The 27,148-nt window shown below is 39.7% G+C and overlaps 1 protein-coding gene across 4 annotated transcripts in view; it reads right to left on the reverse strand.

Moving 5' to 3' along the window:
- Positions 1–27,148, reverse strand: part of znf451 (zinc finger protein 451) — a 62,981-nt gene that overhangs the window by 23,117 nt on the left and 12,716 nt on the right. For 3 of the 4 annotated variants that reach the window (XM_048531498.2, XM_048531499.2, XM_048531497.2), the window contains exons 5-8: positions 12,245–12,356; positions 7,091–7,238; positions 5,225–5,351; positions 3,534–3,693 (exon numbers count right to left, since the gene is read on the reverse strand). In XM_048531498.2, coding sequence (XP_048387455.1) covers positions 3,534–3,693; positions 5,225–5,351; positions 7,091–7,238; positions 12,245–12,356 — 547 coding nt within the window. The remainder of the gene's footprint in view (positions 1–3,533; positions 3,694–5,224; positions 5,352–7,090; positions 7,239–12,244; positions 12,357–27,148) is intronic. The other variant, XM_059645531.1, reaches the window with a different exon arrangement.

The following is a 27,148-nucleotide window of genomic DNA, read 5'->3' on the forward strand; positions in this document are numbered from 1 at the left end:
AACAAATAAAATTAACAGAGCTTAAAGAAAAGGTTAATGTTGAACTATAGCTGATAACAAGTCTTTAGCTTCACAAAACAATCCTAGACAAGTCTTTCATCTTCCATTTTTGATGCAAGGTCATTGAACTGTAACTTTAAACGTCTTCCCACACACAGATGATAACCAACCTGCAGAATCTTCTCCAGCATTTTCTACAGATGGAAAAATAGTAAATGGAATTCAATTTGGAAAAGCAAGGGGTGATGCAAGGGTAAAGAAAAGTCAAAGAAAGCAAGGGAATACACAATAAACAATAAAATATTATGAGGGATACAGGTAATGAGAAATCTCAAAGAACTTACCCACAGGTCATTGAGAGTGACGAGGCAGGTAGATAAGATAGTAAAGAAAGCATATGGAAAACTTTCCTTCATTAGATGTGGTATAGTATACAAAAGCAGGGTTTAACTCTGTAATTGTTTAAAATGCTGGGTAGGCCACAACTTATGTAGGTAGTTCTGGTCACTGTTTTGTAGGGATATAATTGCTCCAGTGTACATAGGAAATATTCAGGAACGTTGCCAGGATTTGAAAATTGAGGATTGGTAGGATAAGCCAGGGCTTGTTTCCTTAACAAAAAGTTGAGGTGACTTAATCAAGTTCGACAAACTTATGAGGGGCTTAGACAGAGTAGTCAGGAAAACTCACTTTCCCCAGTGGAAAGGTCAATTCCTAGGGGCACAGTTCAAAGGAAGAAGGATTGAAGGGGACATAAAGAAATAATTTTTCACCCAGAGGGTGCCAAGTGTCTGGTGTCTGGAATTTGCTGCCTAGTTTGATGGAGGAAGCATCAGCCCTCAACTAATTTATAAAGGTACCAGATCTGCACCCGAGGTGCTGTAATTCTCAAGAGTATGGACGAGGTGCTGGAAGATGAGCATGGAATGGGTGGCCAGATTTTGTTTTTGATTTCAACCATGCACACAATGGGCTTAAATGACCTCTTTTGCTCCTGCAACTTTCCTATAGTTTCTGTGGATTCCTCTATGAATACCTGCAGAACACACTACTTTTATGAAATGGAGATAGGAAGATTTAATGTTCAATCCTCCTGTGCAGAATAAACCAATTTAAATCAGCCTGACATTTATTTGGGTGTTTTGCATGTAACAATGCCTAGCATGGGACTGAGAATTCCTTGGGTAAGGATTTACTCGGAAGGGATATCCAGCAATTGCAGTTTTATAAAACAAACTATTTTTGGAGATGTAGTACTATTTGAATGCCTTGAAATCACTGCCCAACCCTAACTGCCCTCAATTAGGCCGGGAGCTGTTTTCTTAAAATACTATGGCTTTTGTGCATGCATAGCACAAACAGGGGCGGAGTTCCAGTTCTGACCCAGTGAACAGCAAAGGAATTATGGTATATTTTCAAGTCATAGTAGTGTGTGGCTTGATGGGCAACTGGAGATGGTGGTAATCCCACTTCCTGCCCTCCTCCTAAGTGGTTGAGCTTAAAAATGTGGAAGCTCAGATGCTTAGTTGGTGACTCTATGATCATGTTTAGCTCACCTCATCTCCACGACACTTTTCAATTTACTACTTATTGCATTATTCTTGATATTAAACCTAGGGCTGTTGTCATGTCTTGGAAGTTTCAAGTCAGATGTTGCTTGGTCGTGGTATCTTTGCCTCAGAATCACAGTTATGGTTTCATGCCATACTCCACATACCTGAGGACATAGAACATGCTGCCATGCCAGTTCGAAATTAAAGGGATGCTGATGGGGTGCTGCCCACACAGAGGTGCTGCCTTTTTGGATAAATATGAAAACCAAGACTCCATTTGCCCTTCAGAAGGCCAGTTTAAAAAAAAAGACCAATTTCAAAGTAATGGCGGCTTTATCACTGGTAGCCTGGCAAATATTCATCCATCAACCCAAATTCATTAAAGCAGATTATCTCACTGCTATCACATTTCTGTTCGTGGCAACTTGCCACGTGTAATTTAACTGCCATTCACCTTACATTTCAGAACTACTTTGGCTAACAGTTTTGGAATATTCTAAGGAAATAAAAGGCATTATAGACATTAAAATCTTTGAGGGAAAAAGAAACATAACTTTGCCAAAAGAAAAGTGAAGAGTCACAGAAATCACGCTAAAACGTGGAGCTACATCTATTATCGGTCTGGCAGAGGCTCTTAATCTGGAACCAGTTTTCTTCTGTAGATTGTTTCAGCACTGTTTGTGCGTTGGCAGATCACGCTAGTAAAAATGTTCTTGTATATACTTTCTAATCAACCCCTTCAGCGACGTTATTGCACACCTCCAGAGCAGGTTGGATCTGAACTGGGCTTCCTGGCTCAGAAGTAGAGACACTACCAGTGTGCCACAAGACCCCAGCAGGGGTCTTGCAGCCTCTTGTACACTTGCAGCAGGGTAGGTCAAGGGGAGACTGGCGAGAAGGAAGAAAACACCAGGTAAGTTTGAAGATGTTTATAATCTCAATGGGACAGAGAGGAATGGAACGGATAGCTTTGGGTTCAGCTGCGTTGCGCAAACTTTGAAGACTATTTGAAGGGGGATAATATTGCCATTTGTTCAAATGTACAGGATATTACGTTTCCAAGCATTACCCATCAGCTTCATGTTTCATATTATTTAAATGAATCATTAACCACCAGACTTTGCTGTCAATAAAAACTGTTCCACATCGAAAATTCCACAGAAGCGACATCCCCAGTGAATTTGGAATTTTTGAATCTGTTCCATTTAGATCTATTTATTTCATAGAGCTCATCAAAAATCCAAGCACTCCAGGGAAGTCCTGTTACAAATACTACAATCAATGAAAAATGCAGTAGATTTAAATACACATGCAAAGAGTTTCAATGCTATTTTACTAAAGCTAATGATTCAGCTGCATAAAGAAACCTACTAGTTTACCATAATGGGACAAGAAGCCAGGGTCTTCAGTTAGTGAAGAGACAGGAAAGTTCTCTTTCGAGCACAGGAAGTTAGGGGACAATTTAACAGAGGTGTTGACACATTATAAGGACTTTTTTGTGGTGGACGGGGGGGAACTGTCTCCTCTGGTAGGGAAGTCTGTATCGAGAGGAGACAGTTTTAAGACAATGGGCACAGATCAGAGGAAGAGGTTAAAAGAATTCTTGTTTCACAAAGCAAATTGCAATCTAGAATGCACTGCCTGGAAGAGTGGGGGTACAGATTAAATAATAACTTGCAGAAGGAACTGGATACACATCAAGAAAACAATAAAAAAGTGCTCAGCTACAGGAATAACAGTTGGTGTAGCAGAACTAATTGGATAACTAATAAAAACAGAGACATGAGGGGCCTAATGCCTCTATCTATAATTCAACACTTTACAAACACACCATCGCCACCACAATCATTTCTAATCTCTATGAAACAGACTTCCACAAGGTTAATATATCAATTTTGATGTACAATAACATCGATTCATTTAACTATTAAAGTGCATTCTGTGCTCCTAACCCCTACCCGCACCCCCAACAAAACCTACCACTCAATTTGTGTCTTTGAAGGAAGTGGTTTGTCTTGGCCATGTGCTGCAAGCATTCATCTCTTAAATTGAAAAGGAGGTAGCAGCTTGGACAAGCGAAGCACTGAGTAACCTGAGGTTCAAGGTCACGCTGATGACCTTCATGATCCGGTGAATCAACCTTTAATGAAAAGGACAATTTTTTAATCTGTGCATTCTTCCATCATAACTACATATTCTTCATTAACTAGCAGACAACAGCAAGTCAGTACACAGGAGGCAATTCAGACTACCACATTTGCATTATGTCTTTGAATGAACTAACCAATTAATCCGATGCCCCTTGCTGTTCCATCACAGCCCTGAAAAGTCTTTTGCTTCAAACATTCTATCCTATTCCTTTCTGGAAGTTATTGGTGAATCCGCTTCCAACACCCTTTCAGGCCAGATAATAGCAACACAACACAGTTGAAAAAGTTCCTGTCATCACCCCCTAGGTTCTTGTGCCAATTATCGTAAATTAAGTGCCCTCTCATCATCGAACAACCCACCTGCAGAAACAGTTTGCTTCCCTCACAAAAATAAAACTGGCCCAGGTTACTTACAAATTATTAGGACATCAACTACTCCAGGTTCAAGAGGCTCTTCAGGAGTAAATATCCAATGACTAAATGCAGCTTGCAAATAGAGGTCGGGTGTCTGGCCAGAAGTCACAAACAACACTGGCCATTCATTTCTATTGGATCTCACTGCGCACAAAGTGGCTGACAGGCTTGCTTAGCTAAATCTCAATCACTAATTTTACACTTTGAAGAGGAGCTCTTTTATTTGAGAACCATGATAAAAGGTACCATGCAACTCCAAGTGCTTCACTAGTCACCAATCCAGTCTTAGTACAGCTTAAAATTTAGGTACAAGATACAAGCAAGGTACTGAGTATGCTTAATGGAATGCCTTCGACTGTGATTGGCATCACAATCTGACTCCAGGCAGTACAGACAACCTTTTATTTGCTTTCAATGAAGTTTAAGTTTTTTTAAGAAGACCAAGGTACAACAAAATAAAAAAGCCCAAAGCTCTTCTTGCCTGTAATCATTTTAATTTTATAACTATCCAGTGTAAACCAATCCCATTGAGGTTAGTTTGAAGAAGTTATACAGACTCAAGCAACAATGCATTGGATATCTGACATTATTGGCCAAGATGCATCAGCTGTGGTTCAGTTGCTTTCAGCACTGAAAAAGGTTGTGGGTTCAAATTTTAAGATAGACATTCGAATGCATAATCCAATTGACATCCCTGTGCAGGAATCAGGGAATGCTGCACTATCCTCTTTCAGATGAGCTATTAAATTAAGACCCCAACGGCCTTCTCAGAGGAGCACAAATTTTCCAATTTTTTTTTGTTGTTGGGCAGGCTGGCATTGGGTTTGAGAAAGAGGAGCAGAATGGATGCTTGGGGTGGAGGTTGGTGGGAGAGGATAGGAGAGGATGAAGGAGTCTAGAAAAGAGTTTGCACGGGAGGGACGAGAAACAAGGATCAACAAAACTAACAGATCGAAACTAGTCTGGAGAATTTATGACCATTAATTTAGGAACTTCTAGACTTAATCACAAATAAAAAATGAAGAATACAGTTAAATTAAAAAGAAAAATAATTACACAAGTGTACTAAAAATGAATTTTATTCATCAAGCAGTCAGTATAATGTACCTTTAAAGCCAAATGCTCTTCATATTTCTGTAGGTTTATGAATCGTTGACAGCATGCAACACAACTGTACCAAGTGGATGGAGATCCATGAAGTGTAATCGTGGGATCACATGGAGAATGGTCAAACCTTTTTTTTCAGAAAAAGAAAGCATATTTTGAAAAGTTAGCACACCTTATCAACTGAACTTCCTCTAAGCCACCCGACAGCAAACAGTAGAGGAGCAGAGCACCCTATAAAAATGAATTGCAATGGAACAGTCCAGGAATGATCATACTCCGTCTGTCACCTTGTGCTCCTCAGCTGAAAAATAAAAATTTAAAAAAGGTTTCTTGCTACAATATCTATGCTCTCTGACTAAATGTGCAGTCTCCACTTCACAAACAGGCAGCCATTTGGCTCCAGGAGCCGGCACCATCATTCAACACGATCACAGCTGAAACTCCACTCTCCTGCCTGCGTCCTATAATTCCCAACTCCCTTGCTGATCAAGAATCTCACTGACTCTGCCACCATCATATTTAATGTTAGCCTTTTACAGCAGTGACAATAGTCCATCTATACTACTCCAATATGGAGTTTTCCCACAATCCAGGGTCCACACAATCACAGGTTTGCCAGGTACTGGAACGTACTGAGTGCAGCACTCGAGGTGATGTAACTAGGACCAGTCTCCTTTGGCATTTCACAAGCCAAACTTTTTCAGCAATTATTTACTGAAAAAAAATCATGGCACAGATATTGCTTGCTAGATCAGCATTTATTCTCTATTTCTAATAGCCCTCAAAAAGGTAATGATGTGCTGCCTACTTGAACTATTGCTGCCCTTCAGATGTAAGGACAACCATATTGCCTTAGGAGGAAAATTCTAGGATTTTAACCCAGTGACGTTGAAGGAACTGTGATATAGTTCCAAGCCATGGAGTGAAACTTGGGAGGGAGCTTGCAGATGCTGGTATTCTCATGCCATGACAGCCCTTGACCTTCTAGGTGGTAAGGGGACAGCTTGAAAGAAGCTTGTAGAAGGATCCTTGATGAGTTGCTGCAGTGTATCTTGTGAATGGTATACACTGCTGCCACCATGTATCAATGTGAAGGGGACAGAGGTGGAAAGGAGGGGAGGTGCAAAGGGGTCAATGCTCAAGGTGGTGAATGGATTGCCAATCAAGTGAATTGTTTTGACCTGGATGATCTCAAGGTTTTTCAGTGTTCTTGGAGCTGCATCCATTGAACCAAGTGGACAGCATTCCAACACGCCCTTGACTTGCACCTTTTAAATTAGGACAGGCTTTAGGGAATCAAAGGGTGAGTAACTTAGGATAGAATTCTCAACCTGTGATCTGATGTTGTAGCCAATATTAATATGGCTGCTCCAGTTCAGTTTCCAAAACCAAAACCAGAAAGTTGATACTGAGGAACTGAAATGTCATTAAGCTTGAAGGTGTGCAGTCTTGTTACATATTTGACTCAGCAATAGTGAAAGAACAAGTGGCTGCACATGTGCTCTGGAAAAGGCCCAAGTTTCTCTTATCAAAACACAATAAGCACCATTACTGATCCCAAGGTTCATTCCTCATCAAATACTCATCCATTTTCCCACCCGGGAGCCAATACGGAATATTGTGTATTATCCGTTACACGCTCCTTGTGCTCCCTCTATGGGAATATGGGACCAAGTGTCATTGAACCAGCCTGTTACAATTCAGAAACCACTGCAGCCATTCAGTTCCATTAGGAAAAATTTATAGAAAAATTAGGTTGGCAAAGTATTAAATTTTCAGTATTTATTCAGTGGCTCATTCATAAATCTGTGGTTCCGGACAACCTTATTACTTTTACAGATACCATGTTTAAAAGAAAATGCCTACCTTTTCAAATGCCCTAACAGTAGATGCCTATTGTCAAACTTCCTGTTGCAGTTCATTATTGGGCAGTCAATGGGATCAGGAGTCACTGGTGCATTTGTGTGTCTTCTATCTCCTCTACGACCAAAACTGACAACCCCAGGCTTTGGCCCTATTTGATACATACATTGGGAAGGGTGTAGTGGGTTGGATATTGGGAAGAGGAGGTCAGGGGTTAGGGCCAGAGAGAAGACAGTAAAACATGGCAAATTAGAAAGCCACAGCAAAAGATGATATAAATCTGGGTAATTTGGACAGAACAGATAGGATAAAATTAATTTGTGAATTTAACCAGTACCATTTTACCAAGACCTCTCATTCTTGGAGCATAATTTTGCACAGAAGAATAAATTGCAGTTGCATACCAAATAATTACGGTTCGGGTTATTGCCAGAAGGATGGATCCAAATACAGGATCAAATATCTTATTCTACTTTGTTTAGGACTTTTAAATTTGAATACATGTTTTTGAAACTTTCGCTTTTTGAGATAGGCCATCACTGAAAAGGGGAAGACGACTCTTCCAGTTTCTAATGCAATGGAAATTAGAAACCAAAATTTCTGATGATACCATCCAATTGATGGCTAAGTGGTTAGCACTGCTGCCTCAGAGCACCAGGGACTCTGATTCGATTTCAGCCTCAGATGACAGTCAGTGCGGAGTTTGCACATTCACCTAGTGTCTGCATGGGTTTCCTCATACAGTCCATGGATGTGTAGATTAGGTGGATTAGCCGTGTTAAATGCAGGATTACAGGAATAAGGTAGTAGTGGTGGGATGCTCTTTGAATGGTCGGTGTGAACTTGATGGACCAAATGGCCTGCTTCCACACTGTTGTTACGACTACAATGGTTGAAGCCACATAAAAGAACACAGAACCATTGGAGCTCATATGATGATGCGAGTAGTGAAGTAAGGCAGGTTGAAGAAGTTGAAGGCCAAATCCAAAAGCTGAGAATAGGTAAATATTCAGTTATTTCAGCTTGATGACTATACTGGGGATTTACACCAGTGGAGTTGAAGCGTTTCCACCTACATGTGCCATTTTCGATGAAATGCATGCCAAAGGAAATAGGTTGGTTGTGCACTGCTGTTGGCTGAGGATCAGACTAAATCTAGACAGTGAGGAGCTGAAATTCTTCATGAGGAACACGGAATTTTAAAGGACTTTGTGATTGAGACTAATTGAAACTTTGAACCACTTTGTAAGATCTACATTAATTTTTATATGCTTACAGTGTTCTAATTCGCCTTTTCACTTATGGTTTGTAATGTTTTATAAACCATCCCATCAGTTCCTTTGCTATTTTAAACTTTAGGAATAGAATAAACTGTCATTGCATTTGGGCAACTCATTAAATAACTAGCTTTTCTGTTAAAAAAAACTAAGAATAAATTCCTAGGGGCTAAAACATTTAGAAAAGGCAAAAGCAGTAGAACAACTTTCTTCTTTCCTTTGTTAACTCTCTTAATGTTGACACACACATCTAGGTCATATTCCCTTAATCAGCTAACTCTGGCACTCTATTCTAAGTTGTGCTTGAGGACAAAGTCACAGTAATTTGGCTAGTTTTACATGCTAAGTTAAAAGGCCTAGCTGACCCACTTAATCAGGTACTGTATTCAATTACTTCTTAACTGAGCCCACCTGTTCATCCACTGTAGGGCTTATGAAAAGCCTAGCTTAAAACTGAAAACGGTAGAATTTTAACTGTAGATTTTAGTTAAGTGCTAACTATGAACCAAATTAGCATTGTACAAAATAAAACTTTGGATTTTTTTTTACCCAACACTCAAACACAAGTCAAAATACAAAAGGCCAATTGACCAACTTAATGAGGAACCGATTTCAGTTTTCTTTAGTCAAGTGTACTGTCTGATTTCACTCTCTGGAGTTCAAATTCTTCTATTTTTAGTTTTCTTCCATTTTCTTCTTTCTTGCCAACTCAAATTCTCTTATTTTACATTTATCTTGTTCTTTCTTTCTTCTTTCATGTTTTTCCATTTATTTCTATTTCATGTTGCAACTAAATATTAGCTAAATCTAATTATTTATTATGTTAAAATTGCTTTTCTTTTAATTCTAAATGCTGGATTATCACGTTAACCATATCATCCTTACAACAGTTTGTTTTTAATGCTACCTTCAATTTATTCTCTAACTCACACAATTCGAATGTAGTCAAAGACTTCCAATAATCAACTGTTGCTAGGACTTGGGAGACTGGAAAACAGTCAAAACCACCTTAAAATTCCAAATTTATAACTCACATCAGAATAATTTGGCTCCATATGCAGTGGCTTCAAGTACTTATCACATTGAAGGATTCACAGATCCTTCAAAGTCAATGCTTACTGATGCGAGGCAAGCTCCCATTTTGTTATGATCCCAGCTGACGTTAGTAACAGACAAGTCTGATCTCAGAGCAAAGGTGAGCTTTACAGAACCAAACTTTGTTTTTTCTTTGTATCATGGAGGTGAGTTACTAAATACTTTCACAAGTCTTTTAACACAAAGTACAAAATACTTATTAAAACAAGAAAATTTTTTTTTGATTTGGAGCCAATCTACCATCCTCTGAGAAAAAGAACAGGAAATGACATCACCAACCCAAGGAAACCTAAACAGATAAATAGAAAGTGGGACATAACACCAGCGCTTCAACAGAAGCTCACTGATGATGTTACCTAGAATGGTGACAAAACATCTGAAAACTAACCTTCCAGCTCAGCGAGCAAACTCACATCCACAAGAAAAAAAATTAAGTATATGGACAAAAAGATTAGAAAATTGTATTTACAAATATCAGAAAAAGATCCAACTTCACGCTGCTCCTTTTAGCCCAAAAATATCCTTACAAACACCAGTCAAGATTTTTATCTTCACAATAAGATTTCACAAGCTGGAATAGCTACAACCAGTTTCATTCTGATGAATTTCTGTGCCTCAAGCAGAAGCTATTTTTTTTCAGCTGGTATCTTTCCCTGAGACATCCTAAACACTCTAGAAACTAAACTATCATTTGAACTTCAGAGAATACATGAGCTCCCTAAACTCAGGTTCCAACAGTTTTGTAGAATTTCTTACAAAAGAGTTTAACACTCCTGCTTCCCTTCTCCAACATACTATATACACTGACCGACTCCCTTGGAGATTTTTCTGTGGGTGTATTTGCTATTCCTGAGTCACTGAGCAACAGTAGCTTTTTAAAATGCATTTTTGCTGCCTTTTTTCCCTTCAATATTCCAAACTACTAAGGTATTTTCACTTCAAGGTGAGTAAAACATCAATGAAAATAAATGTAAACAAATAATCCTTTGGAATCTACTGCACTGGTAGATATGACTCAGCATAATCAAATAGATTCTTTCCTGGATACTGATGAAGTTAGTCAGGATACGTGGATTATAGAGGTTTTTCTCCAAGAAAAATATTTCAGACAGCAGCCTCTCAACCTTATCAGATTTACCACACAGAAAACACCATTAATTTCACAAACCTAGCTTCCAGGTAGTAATCTCTCCACACACGATATCATGTACCAGAGCTCCCTGGTCAATGACCTGATGGATATCCACGTTCAATGCAACATAAAGAAGCTTACAAGAGGAAGTTGCAAGCAACTCTAAAATCTAACACTTAAAAGGTTAGCACCATGCAGCAAATCCACTCACCCACAAAGACTTCATCCAAGTCCACAACCTTTTGGCAAAAGAGAAATGTCGTTCTTAAGTTGCTTCACACCCCAGGAGGTAAAACTCTTGGAGTTTCCTCCACCCAGTCTTTTTGTAGGATCATGCACAAGAAACAAAGACAGTCTTACTGCTGCGTGCTTAGGATCTTCAAATTATCTCAGTTGGGGACTCCCACCAATTAACAGAAATTTTTCTTCAGGCACGAATTGAGGCAGAGTATTGGTAGGTAGGTAATTGCAAGGAGGGTATGGAATAAAGATGATATCACATAGAACAGTCCACCAGGATCATTCAGCTCCTGTCCATATTATAGTCATCGTCCAAATCTGGACAAATAACCAAATGCCAGAGGAAAGATAAAAAGCTATAGGTTACAGAAACTATCAAAAAATTTCTGTTTGTTTTAAACACAGTAAGTTAAGTTGGATTCATTTGATACATCATAATAAATGTTTGAGATGTGAAATAAAAGCAAGACTGGAAATACATAGCAGGTCATTGCGCATCTTTGAAAAAATATATAATTAATACTTTGGCCTAATTTTTCAAACCCTATGATGAGTATATATCAAGTAAATAATCATCTTCATTTGGTCACAATGTGGGCTGCCAAGTTAAAGGAAGAGAGAGGAAACCTTGCTGGTGGTGGGCAGGGGCATCTATTCATTTTATTACACAGAAGTTCCTGGCAGGAAAAGGCCAAAATCAACTGGAATAAGCCTGGCCAAAAAAACCCCTCAAATCTAAAGGGAAAAAGAAAGAAGCCCGAAAATTCCTCTCTGACTTTCCTTGAATTACCTTCAAGACAACGGTGGGATGAGCCACCCAAAACCTTGAACTGCTGCTCTTAATCACACACCATCTTGACTGTTTTATTTATTGTGTCCAGATTAAAATCCTAGGGCTTCCTTCCCCAATTACTATGGGTATACTTGTACAATGTGGATGACAGTAGTTCAAAAGGCAGCTGTGAAAGACAGTTAGGGCTGGGCAATAAACACTAACCCTGCCAGAAACATCCACATCTCAATCAAATAATAATGAAGTGTGTATCGGGATAACACTTGGTTCCTACGTGATTTTTCTCGATTGGTTTGAACAACCAAGAAGAACATATCGGACAGCAATTTTCAGAACTGTTTCTTTATTCATTTAGGTTTTGTTCCTTTTGCACCCTCCTGTTGATTCCAAAGTTCTGGCTGAAATGGTGGGGAGAAAAGAAGAATTCATCTATGATGGTCCAGATGGCCTTTATTATTATTGCTTATTATTTTTGAGTGCAGCAGGTTCCTCTACACGCCTCCTGTTTTGCAACCACTCCCCAAAAACCCAGGTTTCTTCTCCTCCCTTCAGCTCAGTATGCCATATTATTGCCCAAAAAAAATTTAAAATTAGAAATAAAATGTCAGAAAAAGAGATACCTGGTACTTTAAGCCATCCGTCAACACATCTTCTTGCTTCTTCAGTTGCAGGTTGTCCTTGAATGAATTCCAACTCTTGCATACCGTGAGCATGCTGTGAATCCACCTTCTCCTGCAAAAACACACAATATTAAAGCCTAAGAGACAAATTCATCAATAATAGCCAACAACCTGGATCAACAACGCAGGTAGCAAAGACGCATATCCAATAAAATGACTGTTCTGAGGAATTAAATGATCCAGAAATTCTCTTACGAAATAAATATTTAAATTGTATGCAATACTACTAAAATTTATGCAAAGTTGTAGTCTAGAGAGACTTCATTTGATAACACATGATGGTAGGTGTCGAGGAAATTTTACCCCTCACAGGAGAATCTAGAAACAGGGAACCAGAGTTCAAAAACAGGGCCTCCTATTGAGATGGACACAAGGGGGAATTCATTCTCTCTGCCGGTCATTAATCTTCTAAATTCTCCTCCTCAGAGAGCACTAGAGGGGCGAATTAATGAGTAGATTCTAGTCCAAGGTAAACAGATTTTTGAGCTACAAAGGAGTCAGACGTTACTGGCCAGGGTGCATAAAGGCAGCAAAACAGAATTAAGGCCACTACTTGATCAACCATGATCTGTGTTCTCAGATTTACATTTATCTTCATTTTGAAGAAAGCAGACTCAGCAGTCTGTGCAGAATTATGATCTCCACCTTATGAACAGGAAAAAGGGAAAAGTACAACAATTCAAGAGATCTTTGCCACAGCTGGAGGATATAATGGTGAAAAGAACCCAAATATCCTGGGACCAGAACTAGAATTTATTGCCTCTAAAATATTAAGCTACTTGTCCATTATCTAGTGCGGAATAAACACAAACTTCCTCCGCTAAAATTTGGGAAGGTTGAAGTCATTTCTTTCAGTTGCTGCTACAAACTGCTCTCTCCCTGGCGACTGTCTGAAGCTGAATCAGACTGTTAGCAACCTAGGTGTCAAGTTGGACCCTGCAATGAGTTGGTCACCACATTATCAAGGTTTCCACCCTCCAACTTCGGATTCGCACCCGACTTTGCCTTGCCTTAGCTCATGTGCTGCTAGACACCATAATTTCTGTCTTCGTCACCTCCAGACTTTGCTATTCAAATGCACTGCACGCCAAGGTCCCATGTTCCGCTGTTCATAAACTTGAGCATGTGTGAAGGAATGCTGCCCAGGTCCTAACTCACACCAAGTCTAAGTCCCAATTGAGTTAAGTAACTGCTCAGTATTAAAATCCACCCTGGTTTCCAATACGTTTCGGAGCCTCGTCTCTGCCTACAATTGTAATATCAACCTCACCATCAAGAAAGATGTTAAAAATCAAGTGGTCCAGTCATAAACTAAAAGTTGTTTTTCCAAACATAAATCAAGGAAGAAAAGCCAGAAGCATAACTGGCAGAAGGAAATATACATCTCCCTGTGATTACATGTCTGACATTATACAGCATATTAACCGATGTGTTAACTTGACAGCCAGGATAAACACGAAAGTACTACATAAATCCGGATACTATTCAAAATATAAAAGGGCTTGACAAGGAAACTGCACTGAACTGGAGTTGGGAGGTAGAAGGTCAGCTTCTCCTTAACAGGTGGTTCACATTCTAACAGAATATTTGATCATGTCACCTCACTAAACAATCTTCAAAATTAGTACGCGATTAGCCTTGTGAATTTTTCAATCACGTTCTCTTGTAAAATACAAACAATTTGTCACAAAAAAACCTACCCAAAGTTTTCCAACATTTGACGATGCAGTTAAAAGCTCCCCAAATTAACCTAGCAACAGCTGGAGTCAAATCATTAAGATAACAAGAGCCTACTTTTAACATGATATGATGATCATTCAGGGTCAAATACAGGGGTTCCATGAGGTTTTGTTGCTAGCCACATTACAAAAACTCAAGTCAACGAACATGTCAATTGCCATTAGTGGTTACGCGACCAAGAACTGAGGGAGGATATTTCAACAGAATGCACAATTGGCTGAAGTTGTAAATGTTACAGCTTTCAGTCAAGTATGTCTTACCAGCAGAGGTTCTCAAAACATTTTCAGTTAGACAGCCCTTTTCAAAAGACTGATATTTGACTATTTCCTATCAGAATTAAATTGCAAAGTACTTACAAAGACAATGTGCTGCATGTAAAGTGTGCTTTAACTGAATTTTCGAAGAAAACATTGTAACTTTTGCCCTTTCACAAACAGAGCTGTTTTTGGCACAAAGGAGGCAATTAGTCTATGCCTCTGTACAGCAAACCAATGAGTCTTATTCTGCTGCTTTAACCCCATAAGCCTGCAAGCTTACTTCAGTGAAACTGTCTCAAGCTATATAGACAGCAAACAGGCAACTGCACATACACTAACATCTGATACATCAAACAAGGGTTAAAGACTCGATACAGTGCAGAGCTTGAGGAATACAGCAGGTCAGACAGCATCAGAGGAGTAAGAGAGTTGAGGTTTCGGGCCTAGGCCCTTAAAGACTGCTCGTTTTTTTGCCATGTAGTCATCATCAGTCGACAGATTTTATCCAAAACAAGCTGCTATTGGCCAAATGAATAAAATAGCAATTGTGTTGTATTAACAGGCTCAAATCAAAATATTTCAATTTTAAAAAGTTACTGCTTAATACACATGAATATTTTTCTTCAGTTCTATTCCAGAGTATTCACGTGACACAAGAATATACTTCTGCTCACACCCAGTTTGGGTCCTTAGCACAATTTAATAATTCAAGGAATTTAGACTGCTGCAACACTTAACAGCATTTAAGCAAGTCAAACTGACACAATTTCAGTAATTTCAAGAATCAAATTAAGAGATTAATACAAACAGAAAATGCTGGAAATGCTCAGCAGGACTAGAACAGCAGTTATGCACTGAATGCACCCAAGAGTCACTGCAAAAGGTGGTCTCCAGCTTCCCCTCCCTCAGGAACCAGGCCACTCATAAGCTCAAAATGTTCAAGAACATCAGTAGACAGCTTAATCAGCTACTAGCGCAGGAATAACATTGACAAAGTGACAGCACCTGATCATAAGGAATAGGAAGAGAGTAGGCAATTCAGCCCCTCAAGTCTGCTTCTGCCATCTTTCAGTAGGATTATGGCTGATCTGATATTCCTTGCATCCATTTTCCTGCCTTTTACACCCGATTACTGTCTCAATTCCCCCACTAGCCAAAATCAGTCTATCTCAGCCTTTAATACACACAAGGACCCTGCCCACAGCTCTCTGTGGCCAGAACTTCCAACCCTCAGAAAGAAATTCCTCCTCGTCTCAGTCTTAAATTGACACCCCTCTATTCTGAAGATATACCCTCTGGTTCGAGACTCTCCCAAGTGGGGAAACATCCTCTCAGCATTTACTCTGTCAAGTCTCTTAAGAATACCCTTGTTTCATTGAGATCACCCCTCAGTCTTCACAACTCCAGTGAGCAGAGTCACAACCCATTTAGCCCTTGTCCATAAGGCACTCGTTCCAAATCAGGCATCATCCTAGTGTGCTCTCTCGAAAATACTTCCAACTATACAAGGTCTCTCATTAAATATGGGGACCAAAACAGCTCATAATACTCCAAATGTGGTCTCACCATTACCTCGTGCAGTTGTTATAAATCCTCTCAACTCTTTTTTTTCACAATCCCATGTGGTGAAATGAATACTTGCAAACAATGCCTGTTAAGGGCATTGGTAACATCAAAAAGTTGGGAGGGGGTGGATGGATAAAGACAGGAGGGGATTTCCAACTCATACTCCAACACCCTTGAAATAAGGGCAAACACACCATTCACCTTCCCGATTACCTGTTACATCTGTGTGCTAGCTTTGTGTTATGTGCACAAGCGCTCAGAGTCTTTAGGTTGCAGCTTTCTGCAGTTTTTCTTCATCTACATAATATTGTTCTTTTATTTTCCCTTCCAACATGAACCATCTCACATTTTCCCACATTATACCCCTTTTGGCAATGTCGGTCCACTTAATTAACCTATCAATATCTCTCTAAAAACTGTTTATATCCCTCTCACGACCTGTTCTCCTACTTATTGGTGTTACCTGCCTATCTATCTACAGTACATTTGCTTCCTTTCTTGATTCATTAATGCATATTGCAAATAGTTGCTGTCCCAGCACTGATTCCTTTAGAGCCCCATTGGTTACAGGTTACGAATCTGAAAAAGAACTCTTTATCTACATTGGCTGTTTACGGCCCATTACCCAATTCTCTGTCCACACTCATATACCACCTCCAACACCATAGGTTCTTATCTGATGACTTAACCATTGTGAGGTACGTTGTCGAATGCTTTCTGGAAATTCAAGTTCAACACATCAACTGTTTCTCCTCTATCAAATCCTATTGAGACTGCCTCAAAAAGACTCTCAAAATTAGTCAGGCAATTTCCTTTTCATGAAGCCATGCTAACTCTGCTTGATTAGATTATGATTTTCAAAATGTGTTATTTGCTATTGTTTATTGGAATTGAAGTCCTCAGCTAGTCAGCATAGATATCTGCATTTTGCCTCCTTCCTTTTTTTGAATAGAGATGTCACATTGACCATCTTCCAATGCCCCATTACTTTTCTTGAAATATTATAACCAATGCATCCAGTCTGTAGCTACTTCTTTTAGGATCCTCAGATACAAGTCATCAGGGCTAGGGGACTTATCTGCCTTTAGTCTCATTAGTTTGTATAATACTACTGCTCTTGTGACAGTGACAGCGACAATACTTAATCCCACCCTCATATTCTTCAGTATTAATGGGAAGTTTGGAGTATCATTCATCATAAAGATTGAATCAAAATACCTGTGCAACTCCTCTACTATTTCCTTGTTCCACATATCTATCTCCTTGGATTCATTTTCTAATGGGCCTATGTTCACTTTGACCTTTCTTTCCATTTTATATATTTTAAAAATAATTTTATATTTTATATTCTATTATTTTTTAGTCTCCTTTGCTAGATTCTGAACATATCCCAGTCTTTGGGGCTAATCACTAACTTTTGCCTCCTTATATACTTTCTCTTTCAACTTAATACAATCCTTAATGTCCTCAGTTAGCCATGGTTGATTTATCCCTCTGTGAAAATCTTTCCTCCTTACTGAAATATATCTTTGTCAAGGGTTATGAATTATCTCCTTAAATGCCTGCCACTGCTTGCTTACTGTCCTTCCTGCTCATCTGTTTGCCCAGTCCACTTTAGTTAACTCCATCCTCATTTCATTGTAATGACCTTTAAGTTCAACACAGTTGTTTCAGACTCAAGTTTCTCACATTCAAACTGAATATTAAATTCAGTCATGTTATAATTACTACCACCTAGGGGATCTTTTAATTGGAGGTCATTTATTAATGCTTATTTACTCATTACCTATTACCAGGGTAGCCTTTTCCCTGGCTAGCTCCATGACATACTGCTCTAGGAAACTAGTCCTAAAGCACTCTATTAATTTATTTTTATAGCTGCCCTTTCTAACTTGATTGGTCCAATCAATGTGAAGATTAAAGTCACCCATAATTATTGCTGTATCCTTTTCACATACTCCTATTATTTGCTGATTTATTCACTTTCCTATAATATGACTACTGTTTGGGTCCTTGCTGTTATTTACTTCCATACAAATGGACTCTGCTTCGTTCAAGTCTAGATCACTTCTCACAAACATCCTCACTGCATCCCTTTTTAATAGCACTATTCCACGACCTTTTCGTTTCCTCCAGTCTTTTCAAAAGGTCAAATATTGCTGAATGTTAAGTACCGAGTTCCAATCTTCTTGTAACTATGTCTCCAAAATAGTTACAGGATCATGTCCATTTACTGCAATTTGTACAGTTCGCTCATCTACGTTATTCAGAATGCTTTGTGCCAGTGCACAAAGATAGCCTCTAGGCTGACCTTTTCACTATTTTTAATCATCCTAACTTTTATTTGTACTGTGGCCCTGTACGTCTGTTGCCTTTGATTACCTGTCGACCTTTCCTTTTGACTGCTATCCTTTCTTCTCTTTTCCTAGTCACCCTGCTTAGGCTACAGCAATCACCATTCTAGTTTATACCTGCCATAATCACATTAGCAAATACATACCCTGGAACATCAATCCTGGTACAACCTGTCCAATTTGTACTGATCCCAACACCCCCAAAACCAATTTCAACATCCCAGGAATCTGAAACCCTCCCCCTTGAACCATCTTTCCAGCCATGCATTCATCTATCCTGCTAGTTCTACACTGATTAGCACATGACTTTGGTAGCAATCTTGACATCACAAACTCCTACTTTTCAACATACCTCCTAACTCCAAATATTCTGCTTTTAGGACCATGTCTCTTTTTTTTAACCGATGTCTTTGGTACTGATGTTTACCACATTCACTGGCTGTTCGCCCTGATAATGTTTTGTAGCTGTTCAGAGACATCCTCAACCCTATCGCCATGTATGCAACCCTGGAGTTTCATCTGTGTCCACAGAAGTGCCAATTTATTCCTCTAACAATTGAATCCGCTGTAACTATTGCACTCCCACAGTTTCTACTCCTCTCCCATTCAGCAGAGCCGACCATGGTGTAACAAATTTGGCTGTTACTGGTTTGCTTATTATTTCACCCACTTGTGTTCACACACACAGACACAGACATACACAGGCACAGAGAGAGACCATAAGTTTTATTTTTGCAATTTGTTTACTGTGAGTGACCAGTGACTAAACTCACAAGAAGCTTCCAATGTACTTCTAACAAAAAGTTTATTACACACAAAAAGGAGAGAAAGGTTTACACAGTGCAAGAACTGTTTGAAACAGTTTTATTACAAATAACAGAAATAAAAAAGATTCAACCTTACTGACCTCAACAACAATCCAAATACTCAAACTTCAGTGAAGGATCATCTTGTTTCCAATTTAAAGGTTGTTATTGCATGAGATGACTGCACTTTGTTTCTTTTCAAGAAACCTCTGCACTCTAACATTTTTTTCGTTAATGGTTCTTCCTGAGACTCTCCAACAAGTGACCAACACAGCTCATTTACTTCTTAACATAGCTTCTTAAAACTCCTCTTCAGTCGCCTTTTATTTCTGGAGCTATTCTCCAAGAGACTTTAACCCACAACTTATTTTCTTCGACACCATATTTGAAACGGTTAAACTGCGCTGATGTTACAGATCTAGCTCTCTCTGAATGACTTGCTTGTTGCCCTGTCTCCCGGAGTCAGAAGCACCTTGTTGCTGGGATACAGCCCAAATTTTTCTCTTACTCTTTTTCCAAGGTACTAGATTAGTCACCTCAACGTTTTACAAGTATCATTTAAATGAAAGTCAACACATTTCCAGAAAATCCTTCACCACTATCTGAAATTACTCTTCCCTTCTTAACACATATACACACAACACAGAAATGCAAATCAAACATGAAGCTATATACCATTCTGTCCACTTTAGAAACCAAGTTTCCTGAGTGTAATAGTGGTATATCAAGAATGGGACAACACTCACTTCAGTCCAGTATGACCTGTCTATCCTACTGTTGCAGAGCTGTTGTCCAGGTAACCTTCAAGATATGCCTCACCCTTCTCTGCAGGCAAATTTTGAGCAAGAGAGAAAAAAAAACAAATTTGCAAGTCCCAGTATGGAGTGATGACCAAGGCACAGAAGTTGGTAAGTTGGCATTGTTGTCAACTCCTCCAGCCCACAACTCTAAGATCTCTGCACTGATTCTGTCCTACTGAAATCCACAATGTTTTCCAGAAAAACAAAGCAGTTGTTGTTGGATTGATCAACTGAATTGCTGATGACTAAAATCAACAGATTGAGAGTCAGTTAGCAAGATGACTAAAACAGGTTTCAGATTAACATCAATGACAGATTCAATTTCTCTTCTGGCCAGCACAGACTTGTGACCTTACTCCTCAGCCGTGAGTGAGGAGCAATTGTAAACCATCACTGACAAACCCGTTAATACTAATTATTCAAGATGAACTATCATTGGATAATGGGCCAAGTTCTGCAGTCTGACACACTGCACATTGAACAATAATCTACTGGGGGTATGGTACCAAAGAACATGGATAAAAAGGTGGGGAGAACTGCAGTGAAGTACAGACCAGACAGCAACTGACTGAATAACGCAATTGGTCTAATTTCTATGCAGAAAGGAACAATATTCTTAAAGCTTAAAGGTTTCTTTCACTTCAAATTTGCATCCTTCACTTGTAATCAGTAGATGTACAGAAGGCTGCTCGTACTATGGAAACATGTTCGATTCATTTTACTTAATTGCTTTCTGGAAATCAATCCAAAAGCAATCATGTAGCCAGATTTTTCAGTGAATGCACTAATTGCATATTTCCAGCAGTATAACTGCTGACTCACTGAGCTCCTTAAACATACCTCTGCCAAGCAATTAGTGAAATGTAAAAACAAATAAAGTTATGCATTTATGCAGCGCCTTTCACACTTTAAGGATGTTCCAAAAAAAAATTTAAGCTGCTGTCAATCTTGTAAAGTAGGAAGCAGACAATTCGAACACAGCAAACTCCTACAATCAGATACTCTGCAGTTGTTTATATTTTTTTGAAGGTTAAGCAGGGGCCAGCACATTGCAGGTAACCCCCCCCCCACCCCCATCTTCAAAATCATGCAATGAGACCTTCCATGCTAGCGTTTGTTGTTAAATTTGATCTGGGGTGTGAGCAATTTTGACTACAAGTGCAGTTATTTGTCATCCTTAATTGCCCTGGAAATGGTGATGGTGAATTGCCTTCTTCAATGGCACAATCCTTGGGCAAAAGGGATACTACTGTGCTGAGCAACTCTTAGACTCAAGAGCAGAAGCAGGTCATTCAGTGTATTGAGTCCACTCAATGAGATCATCACTGATCTAAAAATCCTCAACACTTTCCATCCTTTTTCCCATAATCCTTGATTCCCTCGCTCATTAAAAATGTGCTTATCCCAGCTTTTATATACGTAATGATACAGCCTTGACAGCCACCTACAATGAAGACTTCCATAGATAAACTACGCTGAGGGAAGAAATTCCTCATCTCCATCTTAAATGGATGACCCTTTGTTCTGAGATTACGTCCTCTTGTCCTGGACTCTCCCACACAATAAAAACCCTTTCTGAAACTACTCTGTTAAGTCAAAGAATGTCATATGTTTTAACAAGGTCCCCTCTTGTCCTCCTAAACTCCAATGAGCACAGGCTGAACCTCCTAAAGAAACTCCCTCCACACCTGGGATCAATTTTGTGAACCTTCTCTGGATTAGCTCCAATACTAGTATACCTGTTCTTCGATTAAGGGATCATAACTGTCCACAGCATTCCAGCTGCCGTGACTACTGCCTAGTTTTAGCAAGATCTCCCTATTTTTATACTCCCATTTCCTTGAATACAGGCCAACATTCTATTTGTCTTCCGTATTATCTACTGAACATGGATGCGACATTTGTGATTCATTCACAAAGACTCCCAAATCTCTCTGTTCTGTAGATTTTTGCATTCCTTCTGTAAATAATATTCAGCTTTTCTATTCTTCCTGTCAAAGGACATAACCTCATTTTCCCACACTATTTTCCATCTGCCAAGTTTTTTCCCATTCACCAAATCTGTCTCTATCCCACTGCACACTCTGCATTGGCCTCATCACTTGGCTACCTTTGCGTCCTCACCAACTTGGCTATTACATTCACCTTCAAAGTCATTAACATATATTGCAAATAATTGTGACCCAGCATTGATCCCGGTGAAACTCTGGTTATAGGTTGCCATCCTGGAAATGCCCTTCTTATCCCAATTCTTGTCTTGGATAGACTATTAGCACTTAAAGTTGACAAGGCAGAGGGACCCATGTGAAACATCCAAGGATTTTAAAGCAAGTGAGCTTAAAAATTACAGGGATGTTGTTCACAATCTTTCAGTCTTCCCTGGAATCAAGACTGGAGAATTGTGAGCATTACTGCATTGTTCAAGAAGGACCTAAAGGATAGCAATTACAGAACAGTTAGTTTAACTTCAGTGGTGGGGAATCTTTTAGAACAAATTATTTGAGATAAAATTAATAGTCACATCGAGAAACATGCGTTGATTAGGAGGAGTTAGCATGGATTTCGAATGGGAAAATCATGCTTAACTCACTTGAGGTTTCACAAACAGATAAAAGGATCAACAAGGATAATGCTGTCAATGTGTTATACATGGATTTCCTAAAGTCAGTTGAAACAGTGACACACAGATTAGTGAGGAATGTTATTGGTCATTGTATAAAAAGGACAATAGAAATGTAGATACAAAATTGGCTGAGTGATAGGCAACAGTGTAACGGTCAACTGACATTGTTCTAGTCAAAGAACAAAGAAAATTACAGCACAGGAACAGGCCCTTCAGCTCTCCAAGCCTGTGCCGATCCAGATCCTCTATCTAAACCTATCACCTACGTTGCAAGGATCTGTATCCCTCTGCTCCCTGCCCATTCATGTATCTGTCTAGAAACGTCTTAAATGATGCTATCATGCCTGCCTCTACCACCGCCTCTGGCAACACGTTCCAGGCACCCACCACCCTCTGCATCTTTACACTGGTTCCATGCATAACTTTTCACGCATATCTCCCTTAAACTCTTCCCCTCTTACCTTGAAATCATGACCCCTAATAACTAAATCCCCCACTCTGGGAAAAAGATTCTTGCTATCCACCCTGCCTATACCTCTCATGATTTTGTAGACCTCAATCAGGTCTCCCCTCAACCTCCATCTTTTTAATGTAAATAATCCAAATCTACGCAACCTCTCTTCATAGCTAGCACCCTCCACACCAAACAACATACTGGTGAACATCTGTTGCAGCCTCTCCAAAGCATCCACATCCTTTTGGTAAAGTGGCAACCAGAATTGTATGCAGTGTTCCAAATGTGGTCAATCCAAAGTCCTATACGACTGTAACATGACTTGCCAACTCTTGTACTTATTACCCCATCCAATGAATAAAAGCATGCTGTATGCCTTCTTGACCACTCTCGACCTGTGCGGCCACCTTCAGGGTACAATGGACCCAAACATTCAGTTCTCTCTGTACATCAATTTTCCCCAAGGCTTTTCCATTTACCGTATAGTTCGCTCTTGAATTGGATCTTCCAAAATGCATCACCTTGCATTTGCCTGGATTGAACTCCATCTACCATTTCTCCGCCAACTCTCCAATTTATCTATATTCTGCTGCATTCTCCGACAGTCCCCTTCACGATCTGCTACTCCAACAATCTTAGTGTCATCTGCAAACTTGCTAATCAGACTATCTGAACCTTCAAGATCATTTATGAATATCACAAACAACTGTGATCCCAACACTGATCCCTGTGGAACACCACTGGTCACAGTTCTCCTTTTTGAGAAACTCCCTTCCACTACAACTCTGTCTCCTGTTGCCCAGCCAGTTCTGTAGCCATCTAGCCAGTACACCTTGGACCCCATTGGACTTCACTTTCTCCACAGGAGGACAATTTTTGGGAGTCCCGTGAAGTCGGTTTCAAGACCCTTGGTTTCCCCAGTATTTATTAATAATCCAGATCTTGGTGTGCAGGAGACAATTTCAACATTAGTAGATGACACAAAACTTGGAAAAATTGTAAACTGAAAGGAGGGTAGTGCGGAACTCCAAAGAGATACTGACAATTTCATGGAACGGGCAGAAACGTGGCAGATGGGTTTCAATGCAGAGAAGTGAGAGTAGATGTGCTTTAGTAGGAAGAACAGTGAAGGACAACATAAAATATAGGGTAAAATTCTAAATAGGGTACAGGGGATGGACCTGGGTGTATTTGCTTAGATTATTGAAGGCGGCAGTGCAGATGGAGACAGCAGTTAAAGCAGTGTCCTCAGTCTCTGACCTGCTCTTGAAGCCTCAACATTTATATGGTGAATCTACTTGAGTTTCTAGTCAACGGTAACCCCCAGGATGTTGACAGCTGAAGATTCAGTGATGGTAATCCCACTGAATATCAAACAGCAATGGTTAGATTGTCTCTTATGTGTGACAGTCATTGCCTGGCACTTGTTACTTATCACTTGGTAAGCCACATTTGGATATTTTCCAGACCTTGTTGTATTTGTTTGAACATGCACTGCTTCAGTATCAGAGGAATTGTGAATGGTGTTGAACATTGTGCAATCATCCCCAATTCTGACCTTATGATGGACGGAAGATCATTGACGAAGCAGCTGAAGTTGGCTGGGCTTAAGTTGCTACCCTGAAGGACTCCTAAAAGAGATGTCCTACAGCGGACATGGCTGACCTTCAACAACCACAATCATCTTCTTTGGTGTTAGGTATGACTCCAACCAGTGGAGAGTTTGCCCTAATTCCCATCGATTCCAGTTTTGCTGGGGCTCCTTGATTCCACACACTTGGTCAAATGTGACCTTAATGGTAAGGACTGTTACTCCTACCTCACCTCTAGAAATCAGCTCTCTTGTCCATGTTTAAACCAAAACTGTAATGAGGTCAGGAGCTAAGTGGGCCTGGTGGAATGTCACTGGGCAGGTGCTGTTTGATTGTTCTATTAAAGATATCTTCCATCACTTTACTGATGATCAAGAGTAGACTGATGGGGTGGTCTTAATGAAATGACGATCATGTTACAAAAGAAAAGACTGAGGGTTAACTGTAGATTTAAAATTTTTTAAAAAGTGGGTAGATACTGTTAAGAGTGATAATAAGAACTGCAGATGCTGGAGAATCCGAGACAACAAAGTGTAGAACTGGATGAACACAGCAGGCCAAGCAGCATCAGAGGAGCTGAAAAGCTGACGATTAGGGCCTAGACTCTTCATCTAGGCACGAAACGTCAGCTTTTCTGCTCCTAAGATGCTGCTTGGCCTGCTGTGTTCATCCAGCCCCACACTTTGTTATTTGATCCTTTCACCCTGCTCCACCATTTAATAAGTCTATGGCTGATCAACTACTTCAACCTCACTATCAAGCATTACTCCTATATCCACAAAAGTGTTTGATTATGAACTTTACTGCCCTCTATCTCAAATATACCCAACAAGCGAGTATCCAATTCTCTAGGGCAGAGAATTTCAAGGTTCACAACCCTTTGAGTGGGGTATTTTCTCCACTTAGAAGCTTCCCTAAATGGCCAACACTTTCGTGGTCTCACCAAAGTCCTACATAAATATGTAGCCCTAAAGTTGTTGTAATTATCAGATATTTGGAAGTAGAAGCATTGGAATGAGAGACAAGGATCAAGTCAGAGGGAAAATGCCATGGATACTGGCTTTAGGCATATCAGAAGGGTACTAATTTCAATCTGTTATGTTGTCACAGCTGTAAGCAAGTCTCAGAATAACTTCTGAAAACTTGCATCCTCGTTATTTCTTGATTCTGCCCAGAATCCAAAACAAACCTATCTTGTCCATTTGCAAATAGGGATCAAGTCATTAGTTTCTCACAAGCTCTCTTCAATTATCCATTATAAATTGATGTGAGAGGATTATCCTTCAAGTTAGAGCCAGGTTCAGATTCCCTCAACATCAAGCACATAATAAAATTTGCTTGACCATCATCCATTTTTTTTTTGAAACACCTGACTTACCTGCCTCTTCAGAAGGATTTTATAGAGTGGCAACCAACTCCAATTTCTAGCAAGCTCTGAAAGCTCCGACACATGCACAAACGGTACACGCCGCAGATACGCAATCCAGCATTCCAGGCTCTTCAGTGAATGTTACACAAAGAAAAAATAGTATGCCTGCGCGGAGTAGTGGTGTGAAACTCTGACTACTGCACAAGCGGCAGTCAGGATAAAGCAAGCCAGGGAACTGGATGTTAGTTAGAAGCTGGGAGAAGAGATTTCAGACAGCTGAGGTTCTGTGTTTAGCAGGTTTCAGGCAGTAAGGACGCTCAAGAAGTCTTGAGGAATGACAAACATGGTGGAAGGTGGCTGGCAACAAAGTGAGCACTCGGAAGCAGCTCTGGATGCCTTTGAAAATTCAGTGCAGTCGAGACCAGGGTGAAAGGAGCCCAAAAGCAATATTTGCTTGGTGTAGCTGAGAAATACTGAAGTGTAGAAAACCCTCGCAGCAGTCCATAGCTTAATTTCAATAACTCACTGTGAAACAGTTGGAATTATGCCCATGAGAAGTTACTGGTGTGCAGCCTCAGGAATGCAATGGAATAGAGAAAAAGCAACTGTACAAACAGGACATTCAAACAGTATGATTGGAGCAGCATTTGAAACATTTCCAAAGCTTGATCTTTGAAAATGAAGAATTGGAATCCCTTAAAAAAAACAGACAAATAACGCCAAATAAGATAACAAGGTGTAGAGCTGGGTCTAGGGCCAAAACGTCAGCTTTCCTGCTCGGCCTACTGTGTTCACCCAGTTCTACACCTTGCTATCTCAGATTCTCCAGCTTCTGCGATTCCTACTATGTCCTAATAAGATGCTGTGGGAAATGAGCTTATTCCAGAATTGTAGCGTAGTTTTCACCCATTGGAAGGTACCAAACACATGATGTTTACTGTGTTGCAAATTCAGGTGTAAGTATTTGCATCACAGGCTATACATGATTTTTTTTTACCTTAAAAATCCTTTTGACACTTACCAATTTCAAAGGCTTAATGAGGTATCTTTCTCAAATTTAGTTGCCTTCAGAAAGCTGTCATTACGCTCTTTCCATGATGGCACTAACGGAACTATTACAAACCTTATCTAATTGAAAACATGAAAGCAAGAAAAGACAAAAATGCATTGTTGGAATGCCAGCTCTTCAATGTTCTTGTTGTAAGGTTACACCTCAGCTGTGGGGATTTTCTATAGGACAGGAACTGTTCAATTTATGGAGCCTTCAATTCCAAAACCAAGCT

Source organism: Stegostoma tigrinum, chromosome 4, assembly GCF_030684315.1.
Source record: "Stegostoma tigrinum isolate sSteTig4 chromosome 4, sSteTig4.hap1, whole genome shotgun sequence".
In the NCBI taxonomy this organism is placed as follows: Eukaryota; Metazoa; Chordata; class Chondrichthyes; order Orectolobiformes; family Stegostomatidae; genus Stegostoma; species Stegostoma tigrinum.